Raw genomic sequence first — 20668 nt, 5'->3', positions numbered from 1 at the left:
TAGGAATATGCAAATAAAATACAGTTGTGCAGTTACTTTAACAATGCTGAAAATCTTCCTTCCCTTTATAGGCTGATCTGTTACTCCTTTCCAGCAGTGAACCGCATGGACTGTGTTATATCGAGACCGCAGAGCTTGATGGGTATGCATGCTCTCAATCTATTTTGCCTTTAACCTCATAAAGTGCTGGTCCCTCTGGCAGTAGTTATAAAAACAATAATAATTTATTATTTATAGCCCACCCATCTGGCTAGGTTTCCCCAGCCACTCTGGGCAGCTCCCAATAAAATATTAAAAATACGATAAAACATCAGACATTAAAAACTTCCCTAAACAGGGCTGCCTTCAGATGTCTTCTAAAAGTCAGATAGTTGTTTATTTCTTTGACATCTGATGCATAGCTGTCAACTTTTCCCTTTTTTTAAGGGAAATCCTATTCGGAATAAGGGAATTTCCCTTTAAAAAAGGGTAACATTGACAGCTATGATCTGATGGGAGGGTGTTCCACAGGGCAGGCACCACTACCAAGAAGGCCCTCTGCCTGGTTCCCTGTAACTTCTCTTCTTGTAGGGAGGGAACTGCCAGAAGCCCCTCGAAGCTGGGCCTCAGTGTCTGGGCTGAACGATGGGGGTGGAGATGCTCCTTCAGGTATACTGGGCCAAGGCCATTGAGGGCTTTAAAGGTCAGCACCAACACTTTGAATTGTGCTTAGAAACGTACTGGGAGCCAATGTAGGTCTTTCAGGACCGGTGTTATGTGGTCTAGGTGGCCGCTCCCAGTCACCAGTCTACCTGCCGCATTCTGGATTAATTGCAGTTTCCAGGTCACCTTCAAGGGTAGCCCCACATAGAGTGCATTGCAGTAGTCCAAGCGGGAGATAACTAGAGCATGCACCACTCTGGCGAGACAGTCTGTGGGCCCGCTGATTTTTCTTGCTAAAGAGCAATGAAGTGACCGGGGGACCCTGTTGTCTGAATGTACCCTGTGCCTAGAAATCTGAACCACAAATGCTTTCAAATGTTAAAAAACATGGCAACATGGACTAAACATGTACTTACTGTTTAAGACAGACACTTGATATTTGGCTCTAAAGAGTTCTTTCAAGGGCCTCTCGGGGGTGGGGGGATAACTATTTCAAATTCCCTGTTTCACAGTTTGGTTGCTGCTACTGTAAAATGATATTAATTTCCCTCTGAAGTGAAAAAAAAGAAAGAAATATCCTCAGCACGAACATCTGCGTTTGGTGTGAACTCCTTTCAGATGGCAGTGTTTTTGCCCTGTTATACTTAGTAACCTGTGTGTGGGATGTCTAGATGCAGCCTGACTAAATCATGTTTGTTGTTTTCTTTCTTCAGAGCCTCAAAACAAATAATTGCTGTGCAGATGTTCAGCCTTTACAATGCCAGCTTCTTAATCGAAACAAAACCAAAGCCTATAGCTCTTTCATTGTAGTGCAATTCCAGTTAGTCTGGTGGGAAATGAGTTTGCGTCCTGCCCGGGGGGCGGGGGGAACCCGTCCAGCAGATTTGGCCCCTTTTCACTGGTCAGCAGTGGCCACAGTTCTCCCTGGGCTGATAAGTTAATTAGTTTTTCTCCGACTGAAACCAAGGGCCCACTCACAGCATACATTTAAACACTGTGCTACCACAGTACATTAAACAATCTGTTGGATCTCTGCACCACCTGTGGGTGGAAGAAGGTCAAAAAAAGGTAAAGGACCCCTGGATGGTTAAGTCCAGTCAAAGGCGACTATGGGGTTGTGGTGCTCATCTCGCTTTCAGGCTGAGGGAGCCGGCATTTGTCCACAGACAGCTTTCCGGGTCATGTGCCCAGCATGACTAAACCGCTTCTGGCACAACAGAACACCGTGACAGAAGCCAGAGCTCATGGAAACACCATTTACCTTCCCGCCACAGTGGTACCTATTTATCTACTTGCACTGGTGTTCTTTCGAACTGCTAGGTTGGCAGGAGCTGGGACAGAGCAACGGGAGCTCACCCTGTCGTGGGGATTTGAACCGCCGACCTTCCGATCGGCAAGCCCAAGAGGCTCAGTGGTTTAGACCATAGCGAAGCCTCTGGTCACAAACAGCAAGTTAAGATGCAAGCAATTGTTCCTAAAATGAGCACTCCGAGTAATTGTCAGAGAAACCCACATTTCAAGGGTTTGAACACTTAGCCCCTCATAGCTGCACACAGTTGTTTGCAGAGTAAGATGTAGCAATACAATCCAAAATGTCTGATGTGATGTCATTGCATTGCACAGACATGCCATGCAGTGACATCACATTCTGTTTTGCTGATTATTACCAGGGAAGAGGGGAAGAGATGCAGCTACAAGCGTGTCATTATGGGTGGTATTTGAGTAGTTTATTTTTTTAAAAAAAAATATTTATGCTTTTCAGGTTTATACATTTCACTCATTATACAGTCATTTTAACATTTCAAAACTTGACTTCCTTCCTCCTCTTTCTGCTGTAACTTAAATTTATTTTTAATATCTTCTGCATATTCAAATTAACTTAATTTGCTCATTTATTCATCTACTTTAAATATATACCCTTATAAAACTGCAGGTTATTACCATAATCCTGCCAATCTGTTTACAGTTTATCTATAAATATTCAGTAAACCATTTCCATTCTTTTATAAAAAGTTTGTTATCTTGATTTCTTATTCTTCCAGTAAGTTTCGCCATTTCTGCATATTCTATAAGTTTTTGTATCCATTCTTCTTTTGCTGGGACTTCTGCTTCTTTCCATTTTTTAGCAAGTAACATTCTTGCTGCTGTAGTAGCGTACGTACGTGAATAAATTTCTATACAGTTTAGGTAGTTCTGTCCCTATAATTTGACTAGTCTAGGGACTCAGCTATACAGCTGCAAATATAACGTTTTAAGAGCGTTTTAAATGCATTATACAAATGTGACAGTAGATGGCGATGGTGAGCTAATGGCAAATTCAATATATATTTTTAAACTTTTTTAAAAAAAAGCATTTTCACAGTGGTCACCACTGATCTAGTTCAAGCCTGAGTGACTTGAACTAGGGAACCTCCTGTAATTTTAAAGAGTGGTTGAAGGTGGTAAGCTGGAGACATCATGTGTGCATTAATTTCTTTTGCTGTTCTATAACTTTTTTGCTCTGCTATTGCAAAAACAATTTCACCAGGAGTTACATATCTGTGTTGGCACTCTTTTGTTTCTTGCGGGGACACACGCCCTTATTGTTTACTTCCAGTCAATATACAACATTATGGGATTAAGTTCCAGAGAGATGTGTAAATAGTATATTATGAATTTTGCAGCGAAACCAACCTAAAAGTGCGACAGGCTTTACCCGTGACCTCAGAACTTGGAGATGACATTACCAGGCTTGCAGAATTTGATGGTAAGTAACTGAAGCAGTAGTGAAAGTTAATTTTTGGAAACTTAATTTTTGGAAACTTAATTGGTTAAAGCTTTTTGTTCGTTTGTTTGTTTTGCTGTGTCAGAAATTCCTGGTGGAAATTCCTGTGTATGAAATCAGGTACTACCTGAAAAGTAACCGTGTTATTGTCACTATGCCATATGATTCATGTTTTCATACATTACCAGACTAGTCTGCCAGACTAGATCACAAAAAATTAGCTGCTGTCATGTTTACTGTTGGATCCTGACGTCTTTTTGATCCTTATTCTTGGCTCGTTCTCTGGTCCCAATTGCTCATTGGTCTTGATTTGGGGCTTGATCTACAATCCTCTCTTCGGGTTGCCTTCAGATCCTGATTTACCTGGATCTAGGCTCCTGGTTCCTGTTTCTCTACAAAAAATAGACCAGCAGAGCTTTACTGCTACTGAAGGCAAATGAGCATAATGGTCGCAAATCCAATACATTCAGGATCGGCACAGTCCATAAGAAAAATGCAGTTGCAACAGACTTAATTGAAACTTACAATAACTTTTAATCAGACTAAACCTTGACACTATACAGTGGTACCTGGGGTTAAGAACTTTGCTTCAGGATGAGAACAGAAATCGTGTGGCAGCAGCAGGAGGCCCCATTAGCTAAAGTGGTGCTTCAGGTTAAGAACAGTTTCAGGTTAAGAACAGACCTCCAGAACGAATTAGGTTCTTAACCTGAGGTACCACTGTATACAGAACACCACAACAGAAGGAAGAGAGACAGAAAGAGAAAGTTAAACCCAGGCTCCTTGTGGCCCTACTTTTGTACAGTGCTACCTCTGGTTACGAACTTAATTCATTCCGGAGGTCCGTTCTTAACCCGAAACTGTTCTTAACATGAGGCGCGCTTTTGCTAATTGGGCTTCCTGCTGCTGCTACACCGCCGACGCACGACTTCCGCTCGCATCCCGGGGCAAAGTTCGCAACCAGGAGCATCTACTTCCAGGTTAGCGGAGCTCATTACCCGAAGCGTTTGTAAGGAGGATGGTACATAACCTAATGTCAGTGTACTGGAAGAAGCAAAGATCATCAGTGTCAAAGCAGTGATTTTTCAACATCAACTTTTTTGGACTGGTTATGTTGTGCGGATGCCTGATTATTGTCTTCCAAAGCAACTAGTCTATTCCGAACTTAAAAATGGAAAGCGTAATACTGGTGGTCAACAAAAGAGCTTTAAAGACTCTCTCAAGGCAAGTCTTTAAAAATGTAGTATAAACACCAACAACTGAGAAACAATGGCCTCCGGGCGTTCCAGTTGGAGAACAGCCTTTACCAAAGGTGTCATGGGCTTTGAAGACGCTCAAACTCAGAATGCAAGGGAGAAACGTGCTAAGAAGAAGGCACACTTGGCAAACCCTCACCGTGATCAGCTCCCACCCGGAACCCTATGTCCCCACTGTGGAAGGATGTGTGGATCCAGAATTGGCCTCCACAGTCACTTATGGACTTACTGTTAAGACTGTGTTCATGGAAGACAATCTTACTTGGCTATGAGTGATCGCTGAAGAAGAAGAAGAAGAAGAAGGAGGAGGAGGAGGAGGAGGAGGAGAAGAAATTGTCTGTGTTCATAATTTCTCTTTAGACCAGTTTGGTCTAAGAAGAAGAAGAGTAGGACCATGAGCACAACAGCACTCTCCCCACTTGCAATTCCTAGGAACTGACATTTGGAGGTGAATCATAGCTTTCATGCCTCCTGAAATTTCTAAAACTTCCAAGGATACCGCATAGACTTCAGCAACAGAAGAAAAAGAACAATCGGGCTGGTGTGCAAATTTTGTTGTTGACCAGGTTTGTGTGTTATAGCTCTAGTTTCATTTATCTTTCTCGAACCTGCTAATATTTTTGGTACTTTTTGTTAACAGAAATACTTAATACAGCTAGCGTTCATGTTCAGAAATTGAATTCTTCCAGATTGAGAAGGATTTAGATTGTTTAGGCCGGACGAAAAGCAAGGAAACTTTAAAAGGATGGGCCAAGTGATATTTTGGTTTGGCCGCAACAAACGGCATTTTTTCCACACAATGTAGTTTTTTTATATATATAAAAAAGCTCATAAATTATCGTTTGTAAGTAAATAGTATATGAAGCCAGCAAATGTTTGTTTAAAATAAAGAGTGGAATATTTGTAGCGCCAATTTTCCACATGTAATAGAATGGAATGATGAGAACGCATCAAAGGATTTTGATGTTATTTGCAGTTCACTGTGGCATTTGAATATATTCTGCACATCTTTCCCCATCAGGATATCTTTGGTTTTAAAGGTCACGAGGCAGCATTATGAGGAGGTAACATAAGCTGAGCTGCTTAATTGTTCAATACAATGGGGAAAGGGAATTGTCTTCTGAAGACACAAAATTCAGCACAAAACTAAGCAGGCCTGGGTCTTGTCAGTGCTGGGGTAGAAAACCACCTTTGGAAACCTGTGTATACAGCCTTGAGTCCCCTGATGGAGGAAAAGAGAGATTTAAATGCTTTTTAGACCAGCAGGTGATGCCTTATGTATGAGGTGTGGGGGCTTTTTAGTGGTGGCTCCTCGCATGATGAACTCCTTCACTACTGAGATGCACCTGGCCTCTTATTTTCTTTTAAGTTAGGAGGGAAGAACATGGGGCCAGTCTTGGCTTGCCAGGGGGTCCAATTCAGCCCATGAGGCCGTTTTCCCCAAACCACAGAAACCTGTCAATCAGCTGATGTCACTGGATTATGTCAGCAGATAGGGTTCAAACCTGCTGGGTGCTGTTTTACCAGTGTGTTTCCTTGCATTCAGGGACGCGGGTGGCACTGTGGGTTAAAGCACAGAGCCTAGAACTTGCCGACCAGAAGGTTGGCGGATCGAATCCCCGCGACGGGGTGAGCTCCTGTTGCTCGGTCCCTGCTCCTGCCAACCTAGCAGTTCAAAAGCATGTCAAAGTCAAGTAGATAAATAGGTACCGCTCCGGTGGGAAGGTAAATGGCATTTCTGTGCGCTGCTCTGGTTCACCAGAAGACCCGGAAGCTGTCTGCGGATAAACACCGGCTCCCTCGGCCAATAAAGCGAGATGAGCGCCGCAACCCCAGAGTCGGCCACGACTGGACCTAATGGTCAGGGGTCCCTTTACCTTTACCTTCCTTGCATTCATAGTTTGGCTTAGTATTACTTGTGAATGAAGCCGTAGGATTCAGTGCCTTCTCCTCTGTTGCATCACGACACATCGCTAGCTTGGACACAGTCTTCTCTCTTGCATTTATTTATTGCAGCTGCAGATGTTAGCTTATTGCGCAAGGAATGGATTAATGTCAATTTCGGTTTCTTACTTTTCCAGCCTTACATTCAGTTCTTAACATTTCTGCAGCAATTTGCTTTAAAAAAGCACACACACAAAAACCTCTCATTGGCATTTTACTGCATATCCCCCCCCCAAAAAAACACACACATTTTATGTTTGACTAATATACACATTTACAAGCAATTATAACATTTTCCAGCACAACAACTTAAGTTCTTAATACCATAGGCACCTTTTAAGTTTCCCTGCCATTTTTAGGTAATGATGTATTTATTAACTTTCAGTAATTGTCAAAATAAGTCAATCAGCTTATAGACCTTGATATCTGTCCCCTTCACCAAGAAATGACTGACCCGATTAAAGAGTTTGAGATTTTATATAGGAATTGCTAGCATTGCTTAACTCCTGCAACTCTATATTTGCAACCTGTTTAGATTTAGCTTGCAGTTGTTTTAAATTTGTTATTTAGCCTTTTTTAGACATAAAAATGTTTTCCAGAGGGGATAAAATATATATATATAAATCAACCAGGCAACTCAATCAGCTGCAATTCCAATTATAGTTGATGAAAAAATTGCAGTCTATTTTTTCATATTTAATACTAGGTTATTTTTGTTGTTGTTGTATCTTCAGTTTTTGACTGCTGCGGTGGTCTGGTTCTTGCTACTTCTGACAAGTTTACATATTTTGCATGACTGTTAAGCCTCAGGGTGGCACAGGGTTTAGTAACAGAAAACATCCCGTATCTTGTGGTCATCCCGACAGCACATTTTGCAACTGAAAATCAGAAATATAAAACATGAATGGTTAGCAAATGTGGGGGCAAAGGGCTGTTTCGTTGTGTATTTATTTTATGCCTTCCGATAACAGTGCTGTGTTACATTTTGTAGCCCAAGAGATATATTTGATCTCTGCATGTCAAATGTTTTACAAAAGTAACAAAAAGAAACAGAAATATTTGTATTTTCTCAAGTAGCAGCTGGGAATACCAACTAGGTAAAGCCTGTTAGTATTTTATTTGTACAGGTGTGGGCAAAATCAGTTTGTGTCTGAGAGACTAAACAGCCAGGCCAGAGTTAGCAGGTGTGTAGGACCAGGTATTAGGGACGTGGGTGGCGCTGTGGGTTAAACCACAGAGCCTAGGGCTTGCCAATCAGAAGGTTGGCGGTTCGAATTCCCTCGACGGGGTGAGCTCCTGTTGCTCGGTCCCTGCTCCTGCCAACCTAGTACAGTGGTACCTCTGGTTACATACGCTGCAGGTTACATACGCTTCAGGTTACAGACTCCGCTAACCCATAAATAGTACCTCAGGTTAAGAACTTTGCTTCAGGATGAGAACAGAAATCGTGCTCCAGCGGCGTGGCAGCAGCGGGAGGCCCCATTAGCTAAAGTGGTGCTTCAGGTTAAGAACAGTTTCAGGTTAAGTTTGGACCCCCAGAACAAATTAAGTACTTAACCTGAGGTACCACTGTAGTTCGAAAGCACGAAGTGCAAGTAGATAAATAGGTACCGCTCCGGCGGGAAGGTAAACGGCATTTCCGTGCGCTGCTCTGGTTCGCCAGAAGTGGCTTAGTCATGCTGGTCACATGACCCGGAAGCTGTACGCCGGCTCCCTCGGCCAATAAAGCAAGATGAGCACCGCAACCCCAGAGTCGTCTGCGACTGAACCTAATGGCCAGGGGTCCCTTTACCTTTACCTTTAGGACCAGGTAATATAGTTCTCTGCCCTTTTCAAAGGCTCCCTTTGTCAGGTCCAACAGATATCTAGGCCAGAGGTTTCCAAAATTATTTGGCTTACCACTCCCTTTTAAGAAACAAAAATTATGCAGTGCCCTCTGGAAATCTACTTTCTTTAAGTGAACAAAAAGAGAGATGCAGTAACCAATTTGCATTCTTTTAGGTATCTATATTTCTACCTACAATTTCTACCTACTGCTAAATCCTGTGCATTTTTACTAAAAGGAATACAGTGGTTCCTTGGTTCCCAAACTTAATCCGTTCCAGAAGTCTGTTCCAAAACCAAAGCATTCCAAAACCAAGGCGCGCTTTACCATAGAAAGTAATGGAAAACAGATTAGTCTGTTCCAGACTTTTAAAAACAGTAATTTAACATGAGTTTTGCTATCTAATGAGACCATTGATCCATAAATTGAAAACAATAATCAATGAACTGTACTATAAAATAAATAAGACAGTATTGTAGATGATAAAAATAAAAAAAATATTTTTTTTCTTACCTGCACTGATAATAGTCATTGTTTGGATGGAGGCTTTTATCCATTTCCGCAGTCACACAACCAATCAATCAATCAATCAATCAGTAGCTGAACTGGGTTCCACACAGTAACAAAAACAAATGAACTGAAAAAGCCTCAGAAACAAAGACGCAAAATAAATAAATAGCAAAAACAAAAGCGCCAAACTTAATCCGTTCCAGAAGTCCGTTTGACTTCTGAAATGTTCGAAAACCAAGGCGCAAGTTCTGATTGGTGCAGGCGCCCCGGAAACAATAGCCAACAGCTGTATCGGACGTTCGGCTTCCAAAAAACATTCGAAAACTGGAACACTTACTTCTGGGTTTTCGGCGTTTGGGAACCAAGGCATTTGAGTACCATGGCGTTTGAGAACCAAGGTACCACTGTAGTCTGATCCACCCCAGGGGCGGTGGCACTGCCCCAGCCTGCCTGTCATTGGCCAAATAGGCAGGCAAGCTGTCACCCACTTCCTGAGTCTGGGTGAAGGTGAAAGCATTCACCCAAGCCTGGGAAAAAACCCACAGCTCCAGCATAACCACCATTGGAGGCAATGTTGCCATCCCACAACACTGGCGGTAAGCCAAAAACCGATGAAACACGTACGAATGGTTTTTCAAAATGCTCTTTTTTAATGCTTCCACTACACCCTTGTTTTTATTCAACCCTCTCGATTGCACCCCAGCATCCTATCACCCCTCTGGATCATTCCAGCTCACCCCCAGGGGGCAGTATCTCACTCTTTGGGAAACATAGTCCAAAACTGAAGATACAACAACAAAAATGAACCTAGTATTAAATATGAAAAAAATGGTCTGCAATTTTTTCATCAACTGTAATTGGAATGGCAGCTGATTGAGTTGCCTGGCTGATATATATATTCCCCTCTGGAAAACACTTTTCATGTCTAAAAATGCTAAATAACAAATCCAAAGGAACTGCAAGCTAAATCTAAACAGGTTGCAAAGATAGAGTTGCAGGAGTTAAGCCAGGGGCCAGCAAACTTTTTCAGCAGGGGGCCGGCCCACTGTCCCTCAGACCTTGTGGGGGGCCGGACTATATTTTTTTGGGGGGGGAAATGAACGAATTTCTATGCCCCACAAATAACCCAGAGATGCATTTTAAATAAAAGCACACATTCTACTCATTTGAAAACAAGCTGATTCCTGGACCGTCCGCGGGCCGGATTTAGAAGGCAATTGGGCCGGATCCAGCTCCCAGGCCTTAGTTTGCCTACCCATGAGTTAAGCAATGCTAGCAATTCCTATATAAAATCTGAAACTCTTTAATCGAGTCAGTCATTTCTTGGGGGGTAGGGCAGGGGGGCAAAGATCAAGGTCTATAAGTTGATTGACTTATTTTGACAATTACTGAAAGTTAATAAATACATAATTACCTAAAAACGGCAGGGAAAGGTGCATATGGTATTAAGGACTTGTTTTTATTCAACACTCCCAGTTGCGCCCAAGCATATTACCACCCCCCTGGATTCTTCCAGCGCCCCTAGGGGGCAGTATCGGCCACTTTGGGAAACACTGGTCTAGGTCATCTTCAGCAATCCTATGCTTTATTCCAGTGGCAGTGGTCTTTAAAATTTCAGTGGTGCCCTGTGCAAAATTCGGTGCCCCCCTGTCCCTCGCCTTCCTCTCTGCTCAATTCACTACTCTATGGTTCCAATACCCTGCAGCGCCCTCTAGTGTTGGTGGAACTGGTTGCACTGGCCGCCTCTGTTTATTCCAGCTTCAGTAACAGTGATCAGTAAACATGGAGCAATTCCTCCCCCACCATAGGTTTGATCGGTCTTGGAAAATTCACCTATTTAAAGGGTCTCTGTGTATCCAACAAAAGCATTAAACGCATAGTGCGCAATGCTGAACATGTGATCTCTATTAATGGCATCTCGTACATTGGGATAAAGCAAAACAAGTCCCATTGCAGCCAACTGAGAACAGTGTGTTTAGATTGAAAACAGGAATGGCATCCTATAGCCGCAGACACCAAAGGGACACAGAAGAGGCCACATATATTCAAAAGTAGCACACGCGCCCCTGGTTTTTGGCCGTGCCTTTTAAATCTGTAGTCCATCTGTGCTTAATCTGCGTGACCTCGGGGTTGAAAGCTTGGCTGAGCTTGAGTTGCAGAAGCTGAACTCCACAAGACAATGTTAAGATTGCTGAACTTTAGCAAGGTTAACACATAAAGAAAGCAGTTCTAACTTGCTGCGTTATATACTGAGTTCATTTTGCCCCCCCCCACAGTTGTAGATAGCGCAGAGCCATTTGATGCCCAAGTTTTTTCCTTAACAATTTCTAGCATTTACTTGAACAAAAGTCATACCAGAATACCTTCTCAACAAACAAAAATGGAAAGCGAGCTAGGTCCCAGCTCAAGAAGAATGGCAACTTCAACTGATGGAATATGCACAGCTTGTGGATCTAACATATAGAAGAGAAGAAGAGAAGAAGAAGAACACACGTTTAAAGAAGATTGGGAAATGTTTATTGAATATATGGGGGGTGGAATTGTGTACACTTGAAAACATTGGCAGCATTAAGATCCTGTAAATTCAACAGTGTAAATAAGTTTTGATGGATGTAATAATGGAATACTGAATGGTTTAGTTTGTGTAAAATACGCAGGGATTTATGTTATGCAAAATGAACCATGGAAGGCGAAGAAGGGAAGTCATTGATATGTTAAGGTTGTTTAAATGAATATTCCAAATTGTAAAACAGAAAAAATTAATAAAAATTATATTTATTTATATAAAACAAGGGACATGGGTGGCGCTGTGGTTAAACCACAGAGCCTAGGACTTGCCAATCAGAAGGTCGGCGGTTCGAATCCCCACAACGGGGTGAGCTCCCGTTGCTCGGTCCCTGCTCCTGCCAACATAGCAGTTTGAAAGCACGTCAAAGTGCAAGTAGATAAATAGGTACCGCTCTGGTGGGAAGGTAAACGGCGTTTCTGTGCGCTGCTCTGGTTCGCCAGAAGCGGCTTAGTCATGCTGGCCACATGACCCAGAAGCTGTACGCCGGCTCCCTTGGCCAATAAAGCGAGATGAACGCCGCAACCCCAGAGTCGGCCACGACTGGACCTAATGGTCAGGGGTCCCTTTACCTTTATGTTATGCAAAATGAACCATGGAAGGAGAAGAAGGGAAGTCATTGATATGTTAAGGTTGTTTAAATGAATATTCTAAATTGTAAAACAGAAAAAAATAATAAAAAATATATTTATTTATATAAAACAAACAAACAAAAATAGGTATTACAACTGGGACACACAAGTTAATTGTTAAGTTGTGGGTGAACATATCAGACGACACAGCGATTCTTCAAACAGCTCTTGTTTATTCACAGGCCAGGACAGGACAGAACTGAACTGAAGGGTTCAGCCAGTCTGCTTATATAGAGCTTCAGTACAATGTAACTGTAACAATTTTCAAAAACTATCCAATCACTGAACGTCACTTTCGATCCCTTATTTGCATAACTATCTACAGTATCCCCCTGCTGGCCCAGGGTGAGAACTTCAGTACATAACAATAATGTTGTAGTTACAGATAGGTAGCCGTGTTGGTCTGCCATAGTCAAAACAAAAATATTTTTTTCCTTCCAGTAGCACCTTAAAGACCAACTAAGTTAGTTCTTGGTATGAGCTTTCGTGTGCATGCATGTGTATCTGAAGAAGTGTGCATGCACACGAAAGCTCATACCAAGAACTAACTTAGTTGGTCTTTAAGGTGCTACTGGAAGGAAAAAAATTTTTTTGTTTTAATAATGTTGTAGTATATCCTCATTGCCTAGCAATTGCCAAACAAACTACGAATAGTAACCAAGCATTGATTTGGGCATACAGTGGGACCTTGGTTCCCAAACAGCTTAGCTGCCGAACAAATCGGCTCCTGAACGGCTCAAACCTGGAAGTAAGTGTTCTGGTTTGAGAACGTTTTTCGGAAACCGAACATCCGATGTGGCTTCTGATTGAGTTCAGGAAGCTCCTGCAGCCAATCGGAAGCCACGCCTTGGTTTTCGAAAGGTTCTGGGAGTAGAACGGACTCCCTGAATGGATTAAGTTTGACACGCAAGGTACCACTGTATAGCTCATATTATTATTATTATTTTCAGACAACCTGGCAATCTGGATTGTGGCTTATTGTTTTCGCAATGTGGCAGGAGCAGGGAAGGAGTCCTGTGGGAACTAAGAGCATGCACCAGCAACCATAATTCAAAACAAGCTATGGTTTAATGGGAACAAGCAGGCTACTGGTAATGATCATCACATTGAACCAGAGTTTGTTTTAAGCTATGGTTTACTGTGACATGTGAACTGTGCCTAAGCATCACAGCCTTGTTTTACCACATCAAATTCAAACAACCATGAATAACCATGTGAATTGAGGCTTCAGACAGTATCTGTAGTAGGTCTAAGCAATATTTGGGCTTAGAGGGTTGAACATGCTGTTTTTAGAAAGAAGGTCGTTTTATGACACTGTGTCACATTGAACTGAACTGTTAATGTATGTAGACATTTAATGCTGCTTGTTGTACGAGGTGTTTTTCCCTTCAATACTGGGGGGGCGGGGAATCAGCCCTAGGAAATCTTTGTTAAAATGTGGAACACCTGACATGCTTGCAGATAGTATCTAAAACACAATAAAGCAACCTCTTTGATTTTCATTTCGTAGGAGAAGTTGAGTGTGAACCTCCTAATGGAAAACTGAATCGATACGCAGGAGTTCTTTCCTGGGATGTTAACAAATACTGCCTTAATAATGAAATGCTGCTGTTACGAGGTTGTATGCTGAGAAACACTGAGTGGTGCTTTGGAATGGTTATTTTTGCAGGTAAATATGAACTTTTTATGATTTCTAAGCTTACCAACAAAAACAGTTCCCCCCAGTCCTTATATGCAGTACCTAATATTGATAGTATGTAAAATCACCTAATAATAGTGAATGCTAATAACAAAAACAGATAATCTGCTATATATTTTGGAGAATTGTCTGTTGGCTATGTATTTGGATGCCTTAAGATATTGTAATCAAATTTTTCATGGTGGCTCCTCTGATCAACTTTTGAAAGCTGCACTGATTTTTTGGTTTCCTGTAATTCGGTATGAGATTGCAAGTAATATACAGCCTAAAACATGATTAAAAACAGAAGAACTGAGTAAAAATAAGATAGTGATGGATAGAAAAGTTTGAACCTGATGGGTGAAACCAGTGGCAAAGTAACCTACTTAGATAGTGTGCTAGAGGTTTAAAAAGATTTTTTTCCTTTTTTTATAGGCCCTGACACCAAGTTAATGCAGAACAGTGGCAAAACTGAATTGAAACGAACAAGCATTGATCGCCTGATGAATACTTTGGTATTGTGGGTAAGTGACTACAGTAGGACCACAAAACTTAATCTGGCATCTTAAATACAGTTTCCTTGAACATTATGTATAAAGGTGTAATTCCTTAAAATAAGACGAGGGATGCCTGTACTGTCATCAGCATCAGTAGGGATTTTGGAGAATTCTGACGGAAATGGAAATGGAAGTGGAAGTTGTTGATGTTGACATATTTGTCCCATGTCTGGATTGAAGATCAATCCATTGGTTTTTTCAGTCTGCAAAGGATAGGTAATTAAATACTCCCCCTTTAAATTGTGTTTCCTTTGCACTGGAGGGGACACGGGTGGTGCTGTGGGTTAAACCACAGAGCCTAGGGCTTGCCGATCAGAAGGTCGGTGGTTCAAATCCCCACGACGGGGTGAGCTCCCATTGCTTGGTCCCTGCTCCTGCCAACCTAGCAGTTTGAAAGCACGTCAGACTGCAAGTAGATAAATAGGTCCTGCTCCGGGTGGAAGGTAAACGCCGTTTCCGTGTGCTGCTCTGGTTCGCCAGAAGCGGCTTAGTCATGCTGGCCACATGACCCGGAAGCTGTACACAGGCTCCCTCGGCCAGTAAAGCGAGATGAGCGCCGCAACCCCAGAGTCGTGCGCGACTGGACTTAATGGTCAGGGGGCCCTTTACCTCTTTACCTTGCACTGGAACAAAGGATGTGGAAATAATTGTGTTATTAATTATGTTAAATTCATAACTTACCTAAGTAGTTATAAGTCAACTACATTAAACAGCAGGCAGCAAAGCAAATAACTTAGTATTTGGTGGAACCTGAACTGCAGCAGAACAGAAACAGTGCCAACTGAGAGCCAATGTGGTGTAGAGGTTAAAGTGTTAGACTAGGACCTGGGAGACCAGGGTTTGAATCCCCACTCAGACATGAAACACACTGGGTAGCCTCAGGATTAGTCACTCAGTCTCAGCCTAATCTACCACACAGGGCTGTTGTAAGGATAAGATGAGGAGGAGAGGAACTGTGTACAGTGGTACCTCGGGTTACATACGCTTCAGGTTACATACGCTTCAGGTTACAGATGCTTCAGGTTACAGACTCCGCTAACCCAGAAATAGTACCTTGGGTTAAGAACTTTGCTTCAGGATGAGAACAGAAATCGTGCTCTGGTGGCATGGCGGCAGTGGGAGGCCCCATTAGCTAAAGTGGTGCTTCAGGTTAAGAACAGTTTCAGGTTAAGAACAGACCTCTGGAACGAATTAAGTACTTAACCTGAGGTACCACTGCATACTGCTTTGATATCCTCAGGGGGAAAATGGTGGAATATAAATGAATGACTGTAAATCAATGAACAAACAAACAAACAAACTGTGACGAAGACAGGTCAGAATGGAAATTACTGCCTCCGTACATGCTGATGTACCAGTAGCTGGGTTGGTAAAGGTGGGAGCCACTGTTAAAATTTCCCACAGTGCCCTGCAGTATCCCTGATATAAAGTTGTTCCAGGACACCTGAGGCAATTTAAATGATTGCCCTTGTCGTGCTGATGCCGTTTGCTGATGCCACCAGGTAAGCCCACCACGACATGTGGGAGGCCGCCAGTGTTGGAGGAACCCCACCAGAGGGCGCTATACTGAAAGGCCCCTCAGTTGTGGTGCTGCGCCTGAATCACACACATGCCCGAACTTCCTTGAAATGAGCATGTTTCCTCTCATGGCCCTGCTGGCTCCTATCTGTATTACAAAATCTATCTGTTCCATACACGACTAAATAGCACAGCTTTCTCAAAGAATCCTGGCGCTTGGTCACAGAACTACAATTTCCTGGATTCTCTAGAAAGAAGGGATTAAGATTAAAACACTGGGTGGGTGTGTACCCCTCTGTCTCAGGAGAAATCCTGTAGCAGTCCTGACATTATTCCAGAGTTGGCATTCAGCATGGATTTCTATAGAATTCACTATAGATTTTCAGAAGTTTTTATTAAGTTTTTTAAAAACTTGAATCAACTAATTGTTTCTTCTTGGGAGAGTTTCCTATTTTCAGATCTGCTTCCCAAGTAATCAGCATGGCACAGAATGTTGGACAGGGAGATCTGGATTCAAATTACTGCTCAGCTTTAAAACTTTAGGGTGTAGCCTACCCTACCTCACAGGGTTGTTATGCGGATAAAATTGCTGGTGATTAGCATAATTATGCATGCAGTCCTTGGCTTCTGAGTGGAAACTCTCTCTCTCTATATATATATATATAGAGAGAGAGGGAGTATATATATATATATCTGCATATATATAGACTGTACTGTAGATGGATAGATATATAGATGATAGATAGATAGATAGATAGATAGATAGATAGATAGATAGATGATAGCTAGATATAGATAGATAGATGATAGATAGATAGATAGATAGATAGATAGATAGATAGATAGATATAGATAGATGATAGATGATAGATGATAGATAGATAGATAGATAGATAGATAGATAGATAGATAGGGATGCGGGTGACGCTGTGGTCTAAACCACTGAGCCTCTTGGGCTTGCTGATCAGAAGGTCGGCAATTCGAATCCCCACAACAGAGTGAGCTCCTGTTGCTCTGTCCCAGCTCCTGCCAACCTAGCAGTTCGAAAGCACACCAGAGCAAGTAGATAAATAGGTACCGCTGCGGCGGGAAGGCAAATGATGTTTCCATGCGCTCTGGTTTCCGTCACAGTGTTCCGTTGCACCAGAAGCAGTTTAGTCCTGCTGGCAACATGACCCGAAAAGCTGTGGACAACCTCCGGCTCCCTCGGCCTGAAAGCGAGATGAGTGCCACACCCCATAGTTGCCTTTGACTGGACTTAACCGTCCAGGGGTCCTTTACCGTTACCTTTTACCTTATATATAAACATTTAAAAGTGAAAAACAACTTGTTCTTGGCATCCGTCTGTCTTGGGAGACAATGGAAAAGTGCACTTTCAGGGGTAAGGTCAAACCGCCGCAGAGCTACTTCGTCAGCTGTGGCTGCAGAGACTGATATGGGAGAGACATGTTTCATTGCAGGGGGAGCAGGTGAAGGCATGAGGTTTTGCTGCTGCAGATGCACCATGGCATATCTTCTCTCTGCTCTCTTCCCAGTATTCATTCCTTCTATAATCACTGCTGTGGATTGTCTCCAGGTGCTACCGCCATCTGCAAGGGATTCCCATATGGCTGGGTTAATGTTGTCAACTGATACCCCCCCCCAAAAAAACCCTCGTATGAACTAATATATTCATAAATAACTATTGCTTCTTTGCAGCCATGGTTTCCACAATCACAGCAGCACTGTTGCAACAAATAGGAATTGTAACCCCAAAATGGCAGCTCTAGTACAGTGGTACCTTTGGATGCAAACGGGATCCGTTCCGGAGCCCCATTCACACCCCGAAGCGAACGCAACCCGCGTCTGCGCATGCACGGGTCACGATTCACCGCATCTGTGCATGCGCGAGACGTCATTTTGAGCGTCTACGCATGCGCGAGCGGCAAAATCCGGAAGTAACGCATTCCATTACTTCTGGGTCGTTGTGGAGCGTAACCTGAAAGTGCTCAACCTGAAGCATATTTAACTCGAGGTATGACTGCACAGTGGTACCTTGGTTCTCGAACTTAATCCATTCCGGGAGGCCGTTTGACTCCCAAAACCGTTCGAAAACCAAGGTGCATCTTTCAATTGGCTGCAGGAGCCTCCTGCAGCCAATCGGAAGTGGCAGAAGCCACGTCGGACGTTCGGCTTCCAAAAAACATTCACAAACCGGAACACTTACTTCCGGGTTTGTGGCGTTCGGGAGCCGATTTCTTCGACAACTAAGCCGTTCGAGAACCAAGGTACCACTGGACTTCTCTTCAATTGAAAGCCACCCTCTGCATGGTTTTGCGGGGGCAAGACGGTGGGGGTGGGGTGAAACGAGACCATGGAACATTGCAATCTTTCACGCGAATCGAATTGAGAAATAGGGCATTGTATGTAGAGAGAGCTCTTAACGAGAGGGAAAGCAAAATATGTCCTGGTTGGGCAAAAAGAAATTCAACTTGCATTTTCAGAGCTATCTGCAAATGTTGGAGACCATTAGTCCAATCAATAAAGTTAGAAAAATGCAACTTGAACCAGACATTGGTAAGAATATTTGCAATAAGTACCGGCTGTGGTTTTTAATTAGCTACTAAAACAATAGAAAGTTGGGTGGTGTGCGGTCGTTGTTTTGTCAGCGTTTGACATATTTGCTTAATATAGGATTACACAGATGTCGGGCCAAATTCTGAAATCTGTGCCATGGACCGAGATCTGCCACAAGGCCCATGCCTTTAGTAGGTGGCTGCAAAGCGTTGCATCACCCCAGAGGGAATATAAGGAGACAGTTTGTCTTAGGAATGTATCCCAGAACATTCTGGCAAGCACAGGGAATATGTAGTGCCAATCCCATATAAGGAACCAGTACAGAAAGAGTGGGAAAGCTTCTATTCGGAGCAGAGAGCTCAGCGACTTTAATTCTCCTGCCTGGCCTTGGAACACTGTGCAAAAGATGGTGAGGGGAGGCTCCTTCTTTTGGACCACAGCTGAAGGGTGCCGGGTTGGCGAAGGCTTTTGTAGGTGTCTAAAGCACAGGGGGACGCGGGTGGCGCTGTGGGTTAAACCACAGAGCCTAGGACTTGCCGATCAGTAGGTTGGCAGTTCGAATCCCCGCGACGGGGTGAGCTCCTGTTGCTCGGTCCCTGCTCCTGCCAACCTAGCAGTTCGAAAGCACGTCAAAGTGCAAGTAGATAAATAGGTACCGCTCTGGTGGGAAGGTAAACGGCGTTTCTGTGCGCTGCTCTGGTTCGCCAGAAGCGGCTTAGTCATGCTGGCCACATGACCCGGACGTTGTACACTGGCTCCCTCGGCCAATAAAGCGAGATGAGCGCCGCAACCCCAGAGTCGGCCATGACTGCATCTAATGGTCAGGGGTCCCTTTACCTTTACCTATAGAACAGTAGGTCCCAATGCAGGCAGTCGGATTACCTAGGGGGGCAGAAACAAGCAAGCGGGGCACAGGAGGTGTAAATGACATTGAAAAGCTGGTATCACCAGATCGAGTTCATCATTGTTGTTGACTTAATTAAACTACATAGTTTTAATTGGATCTTAAATAAATGGTTACTGTTTTAAATTTTTATTTTCTCCTACCGATAGGGAACCCACTTAACAACTCTATATGAGCTCTGGAATACCCCATAAGGGAAAAGGAGCCGTTTTTTCTTATAACGCTTTTAGGAATGTTTATAATGCAATCATATTGTTCTGAAGCTCTGTTAAGCTTAGACAATAGCTCTATTCATAGTCATGCATGCACAACGTAGAAAGGTGATTTTGTGTCCAAGTACTGCACATATACATTTGAGGCAAAACAGTAGTGTTGAGAGACGAAGGGGAACTAATCTAACCTCTTTTATTGCTCTGATTTCAGATCTTTGGATTATTGGTGTTCATGGGAATCATTCTGGCAATAGGAAATTCAATCTGGGAGCATCAGATTGGCATCCATTTCAGAATTTACCTGTCTTGGAGTGCAGTGGTGAAAAGTCCTATATTTTCGGGATTTCTGACATTTTGGTCATACGTTATCATACTAAATTCGGTTGTGCCCATTTCCTTATATGTAAGGTAAGGTGTCAGATTCTGTTGCATGATGTATAAGGTAAAGGTAAAGGGACCCCTGACCGTTAGGGGTGGGAAGGTAAATGGCATTTCCGTGTGCTGTGGCTTCCATCATGGTGTTCCATTGCACCACAACTGGTTTAGTCATGCTGGCCACATGACCCAGAAAGCTGTCTGTGGACAAACACCGGCTCCCTCGGCCTGAAAGCGAGATGAGCACCGCAACCCCATAGTCGCCTTTGACTGGACTTAACCGTCCAGGGGTCCTTTAGCTTTGCCTTCATACGAGTATATTTATAAGGATGAAATAAGATGCATTGATGCCCCGCTCAAAAGATTTACTGTATTTCTTGCTCTATAAGACACACCAGACCACAAGACGCACCTAGTTTTGGGAGGAGGAAAACAAGAAAAAAAATATTCTGAATCTCAGAAGCCAGAACAGCAAGAGGGATCGCTGTGCAGTGAAAGCAGCAATCCCTCTTGCTGTTCTGGCTTCTGTGATAGCTGCGCAGCCTGCATTCGCTCCATAAGACGCACACACATTTCCCCTTACTTTTCAGGAGGGGAAAAATGAGTCTTATAGAGCAAAAAATACGGTAGCTTCTCGAGATATCAAGAAGAGAACTGAATCTTGAAGAAAACTTATAGCATCTCATACTAACCAAAAGCGTAATCCTGCCTTCTGGATGACACAGCGAG

The 20668-nt window shown here is 43.1% G+C and overlaps 1 protein-coding gene across 1 annotated transcript in view; it reads left to right on the top strand.

Annotated features, from left to right (window-relative positions):
- Window positions 1-20668, top strand: part of ATP8B4 (ATPase phospholipid transporting 8B4 (putative)) — a 117508-nt gene that overhangs the window by 38448 nt on the left and 58392 nt on the right. Inside the window, exons 9-13 of the mRNA XM_083586279.1 lie at window positions 72-142; window positions 3306-3388; window positions 13650-13808; window positions 14253-14341; window positions 19776-19972. Of these exons, the coding sequence (XP_083442405.1) occupies window positions 72-142; window positions 3306-3388; window positions 13650-13808; window positions 14253-14341; window positions 19776-19972 (599 nt within the window). The remainder of the gene's footprint in view (window positions 1-71; window positions 143-3305; window positions 3389-13649; window positions 13809-14252; window positions 14342-19775; window positions 19973-20668) is intronic.

Source organism: Podarcis filfolensis (assembly GCF_964270895.1).
Source record: "Podarcis filfolensis genome assembly, chromosome: 14".
Taxonomy (NCBI): domain Eukaryota; kingdom Metazoa; phylum Chordata; class Lepidosauria; order Squamata; family Lacertidae; genus Podarcis; species Podarcis filfolensis.
Note: the sequence above shows the minus strand (reverse complement) of the source record. Positions and strands in the feature narration are given on the sequence as shown.